This window comes from Abrus precatorius, unplaced genomic scaffold, assembly GCF_003935025.1.
Source record: "Abrus precatorius isolate BTA unplaced genomic scaffold, Abrus_2018 Scaffold10, whole genome shotgun sequence".
NCBI lineage: Eukaryota > Viridiplantae > Streptophyta > Magnoliopsida > Fabales > Fabaceae > Abrus > Abrus precatorius.
Genome location: NW_020874292.1, coordinates 26,929,011 through 26,934,272, shown reverse-complemented (window position 1 = coordinate 26,934,272; position 5,262 = coordinate 26,929,011). Strand labels below are relative to the sequence as shown.

At 29.4% G+C, this 5,262-nt stretch overlaps 1 protein-coding gene across 1 annotated transcript; it reads right to left on the bottom strand.

The window, feature by feature from the left end:
- Positions 1 to 226: 226 nt before the first annotated feature.
- LOC113853135 (transmembrane protein 45A-like) lies at positions 227 to 1,678 on the bottom strand. Its single transcript, XM_027483605.1, has one exon. The coding sequence runs from the start codon at positions 1,534 to 1,536 to the stop codon at positions 583 to 585; it is 954 nt and encodes a 317-aa protein (XP_027339406.1). The 5' UTR covers positions 1,537 to 1,678; the 3' UTR covers positions 227 to 582.
- Between the last annotated feature and the right edge of the window lie 3,584 nt (positions 1,679 to 5,262).

The following is a 5,262-nucleotide window of genomic DNA, read 5'->3' as shown; positions in this document are numbered from 1 at the left end:
AGCATTTGTTGTTTATATTTTTAATTAATTATTGTCATTTGCAAATAACTAAGTCAATGTTTTACTTAACTTTCTTCAAGTAACTAAACAGCGTACGCCCACAGTCACAAAGACCTCTTATTAGAGATATATGTCACCATATAATAATTCAAAGCAAAATCAAATAAGCGACAAACTATACTCTAAAACAACCAACGGCTCCTGGTTTCCTCCCTAATACAAGGATTGCATAAGACAACAGGAATTTGTACCAAAGTGATAGCCAAAATTAAATTCATTAAGGAAATTTCTTGCATATTTCCACTAAACAAAGAAAAACTAAACAGTAGTAACAATCCTTCATGGCATCATCTCACCCAAGTACACGCAATTAAAACAAATTAAATCATTATCCTCTAAAAAATAGTATAACCCACATGAACAAGTTTCCATAAGCCAACCACATTATTGCTGGCTTAATTAATTAATTAATATACATGAATCCCACCCAGATTCTACTGTACACCCACACACCTAACCAAACCAGTAATTAATAACAAATTATAAACCTTAAATTCTTTCATCCCTCCCTAATCACACACTCTACCTTTCTATGTCAACAGGTGAAAAGGTTTTCCCAACGTGAATAAAGCTCTTGGGGTTGCCAAGTATGCTTCTCTTTTGGGACTCAACATCGTCACTTAACTTGTCTCCTTCTTCTTCCTCCTCCTCTTCCTCGTTCCCCAAAGTAAAATACTTCACCTTTTCACCGTAGAACTTGACCAAAGTCAAGTAGAAAGAGAAAGCGAAAACGGTGAGTCCAATGATGAACCAGCTGAATAGAATGTTGACCAAGGACTTAGCACGGTGAAGTGAATCATGATCAGAGCATCTCACAACTTGGTGACCCTCCTCAAGGTTGATGAAGCACCCTTTGGGAATCAAACCCGGTGTCCAAAGCATGAACCCCATAGTCATAAGCCACAAGCCCTGAAAGAATATGCTAAGGGAACGCACGAAGCTTACCAAGAAGCTTTTGGGCATGGCAATTCCCATGAGGGTGGTGGAAAGGGAGACGAGAATCACGAGTTGTAACAGCATGTGGTATTGTCCTTCGGGCCCCATGTGGTCTGCGGAGTGAAGGTGGAAGAGGAGAAGCTGTTGAGCAAAGGCTATGGCTCCTAGCAACTGGGTTAAACCATAGTAAGCTTTAGGGCGTGTTTGGTCGAGTATGATGGCAAAAGCTGCATAGAGGAAGAAGGTCATGGAGATGGAAGAGTGTTCAAAGTTGTGGAGATGGTTGGAGGGAATGGTTCCATCTGGGTCGAAGGGTTGGTGGCGGTCGGGTCCTATGAAGAGTTCCATGGAGATTGAGGCTGTTGAAGCAACCATGATGAGGAAGAGTTCTAGGTACTTGAACTTGGAAGTTGGGAACCATGGTGGGGCAGTGTAGGAATTGGGGTTGAGAGCATGGAGCTTGATGTGGTTGAAGAGGTGCCATAGACCAATCAACAAGAACCCAAAGCCTGGAGCGACGTGTCCCACAAGAGTGCCCATAATTATTAAGCCCAGGGTTAAGGGGGTGTTTGTGTTATGTTTTAATTTGGTGTGTGTGTTTTGAAAGGGAGGAAATATGGGTGTATATTGTTGTAGAGAGGAGTTAAGTTGTGTTTGCTTGTGGGGCAGTGTGGGGTTTTAAGAGGGTAGGGGTCTAGAGGGTTCTATTAGTATAAGAAGGTTTTTCAAATTTCTAAGTCCAAAAATAAGAAGTACAACTTTGGTGGCTTGGCTTGAGGAATAAGTTTTTTTTTCTGCGTATGACCAAACGACTCCTGACGAATGCGATGAGGTAGCGCTGACTTCTGACTTTCTAGATGATTAAATTAAACGCCTGGAATGCCTCGCAGCCCTTGTATCGTCCTTATCCTTTTAAGGTTTTTTTTGGACAAAACTTAAACATGGTTGGTTCCTTATGTTTTTTTTTAGTATTTTCTTATTTAATATTAGATTCTTCAAGTAATATATGATAATACTAAATATTTACTTTTTATTAGAATAAAATTTTAACAAGCAAATTTGATAAATATATTAACGATTTAATTTTTTAACATTTTTGGTTAATTGTTTATTTAAATATATTATTATAGTTTGTTTTAATTTACACAATAGTATCAAATTTATATTCACTAATTGTAAATATGTAATTAACTTAAACAATAATACTTAATATACTTCTTTAGTTTTTTATTAAAAAAAAATCTTCTTAAAAAATGTCGATATCCAACAGAAAGAAAATTTTAAAATTATGATAATATTTTTGTCTAAAATTAAACTTTAAAAAATAGAGTGTTGTATTGCACACTTTTAAAAGTTAAAATTTAAATTGTATATAATCAATCATATAAAAAAATTAAATATACTTTTCTCTAAATATTATTATCATATATATGTAATTATAAATAATAAAACTTATCAATAACATATATAATAAAGCTTCTTAAATACAATTAAATACTTGCTTCCTTGAAAGTAAGATTTCATTGAAACCTCGTTCATTTGAAAAAGAAAGGAATGCTATGTGACACGAATCAAGGTACATGAAGCGATTAACTCACTTTGGTTTAAACTCACTAATGCAAACATAACATCAGCGATTTACATCCGGTGCCAGTTATCCAATTCGAGGGGTTTGATGCGCTGATTCTGGAAAATATGGTAATATACAAAAGTCATACACCTTGAAATCATGCCTTTATGGAACAATCTGCATCGCCATGCAAGAGCAAAATTGGAAAAAATGGTTTTGGACATCACAATGGTTTGATGAAAGCAAGTAAAACTTTGCTATGTCTTAGTTTGGGTCTTAGGTCAACTAATTTTAAAATACTCTAAGCTAACTCAATCTTAACTCTTATTTCTCATTTTTATTATATGTATTTGTTAATTTTTCATTTTATAATTTCAATCTTTCAAATCTTTTTAAATAACTACATGCACAACTTAATGATTCGATCCATATGCCCAACTCATATTTAATCAGGTTGACTCAATTAAAATTTTCTTAAAAATAAAACTACACTTTTTTAATTAGTTTCCACCTTAATTTTTTTCAACCTAACCTAACCCAACTTGTAATCAATCACTCCTACATTCAAACGGTATTTTATTAGTCTAAAATAAAACCATTTTTAAATGCACCAACGTTAAAAGTAACATAATTTGAATTCACAAGTATGCATTGCATAGTGTTTTAAAATTCGAGAAAATTTATAAGAATAAATATAAAATATATGAAAATTATAAAATTATAAAAGTGCATATTGAATTTAGTTAAAGTTAAACGATAAAATATTTTTAATTATGAAAAATGAGTTCTTAATTTTAATTAAAACATGCGATGATATATTTTAAAACATAATGAATTAAGAAATCAAGTCACTTAAAAATGTATATACATTTTTAAAAATTAATTATTTTTCTATAATCATGAGTTTTAAATTTGAGAAAATAACTTCTTTCAGTAAAAGTGAGGATTGTAGTATTTCACTTATCACAGATGAGAGGTTAATTTGCAGGAACTTCAAAATTTTGCACCAAAAAGTGAGCTATAAACACAGCCAAATTGAGAAAATCAATTAAATTAAATGCAAACGAGAGTTCTTCAAAATTTACGCCAATTGATTTTATTTAAAAGTAAGCTTAAAGTAGCGTGATTTATGTTTATAAATTTATCATTTATAATAAAAATTAGTATAAAATTTTCAACTCAATGTAAATATTACAATTTACTATATAAGTTAAAACGTCAATTTTGATTCAAGATCAATTTTAATTAAGAGCATTTAAACATTTTTTTTAAATTATGTTACAATAAAATAAACGTTTTTCTACGTGAAGTTGACTGGCATCCAAAAGTACACTCTGTTTTTATCTAAAACTACATTTGCAAGAAAGTCACATAGCCACCTATTTTTACTAGAAAAAAATAAGATGAGAAAAAAATTAAATTTTGAATTAAAAATAGAAGACAAAATCAGTTTTTCTTTTTTAATTAAATGAAAATATATCATAATTTATAACTTTTTCTCTCTCCCGTCTATACAAAATCTTATATTAATTGACAAGAAATATTAGATGTTAAAAGTATTTTTGTTGGTATGTTTTTTTAATAAAATTAAAGAATGATATCAAGTTATAAATTTATAACTTTTCTCTCATCTAAACAAATTCATAAACTGATGGTATCTTATCTGTGACAATCACTTAAATTAAATGCAAGCGAATGTTTGACCCAAAAATGCTCACCAAAACAAGCTATTTTTCAAGTTTATTGTGCTGGTTGCATGCAATTTAGTTTTGGAACCAAAAGTCGTTTAAAGGGAATTTGAATGTTTGAATTAAAATCAGAAGAAAATATTAAATTTTTATTTTTATAAATGCTTTTACTTTTCAATTAAATAAAAAAAATATCCTCATTTATAACTTCCTCTCTCGCCTAAATGCATCATATGAATGTATCTTATTTGCATGAAAGAAAATTCATATATTGATTAACATGAAATATTTGTTGGTATGTTTTTTAACAAAATTAAATAATAATATAAATATTATAAAATTATATTATTAATATTATTTATTATATTGTTACCGAATATGAATAATATATATTATTTTTATACACTTGTAATATTTTCTATTTTAACAATATAATTTATTAAATAAAACTTCTGTCGATAAAGAGAAAACGCAATGTCAAATTGTCAGTATATGGCAATGTTTTCAATTTAAAGTTCATTAATATATATATATTGATTTGACGATCATTTTTTATAATACCAAAATAATTTAAAACTTAAATAATTCTACTGTTACTAAGAAATCATATAATGGGTTAGATATATGATTTAAATGAATGAGATCGTATCACATCAGCACAATACTATAATTGATGTATAATGATAGTGACCGATAAATTTACGTCTTCAGGTTTAAAACTCAAAATGTGGAGAGAAAATTCCCATTACCACGTACAGTTTCATTTTGGCATTGTTGACGAAGACGAAATAAATTCAGATGTTTATGGGTATTTGTTGAAAAGTCATTACACATAATATGAAAAATAAATAAGAAAGTTTTTTTTTTTTTTCATTAAAAATTTAACCCAACGTAATATATAAAACATACCCTTAATTATGGCCTTAAAAGACTACTGTAATATCTTTATACATTATTTTATAGTTATATTTTTTTTTATTTGATTATTAAGTAGAAAAATTTTCATTT

Coding starts and splice junctions, on each gene's coding strand:
- LOC113853135 (XM_027483605.1), bottom strand. CDS start 1,536: ATGGGCACTCTTGTGGGACACGTCGCTCCAGGCTTTGGGTTCTTGTTG.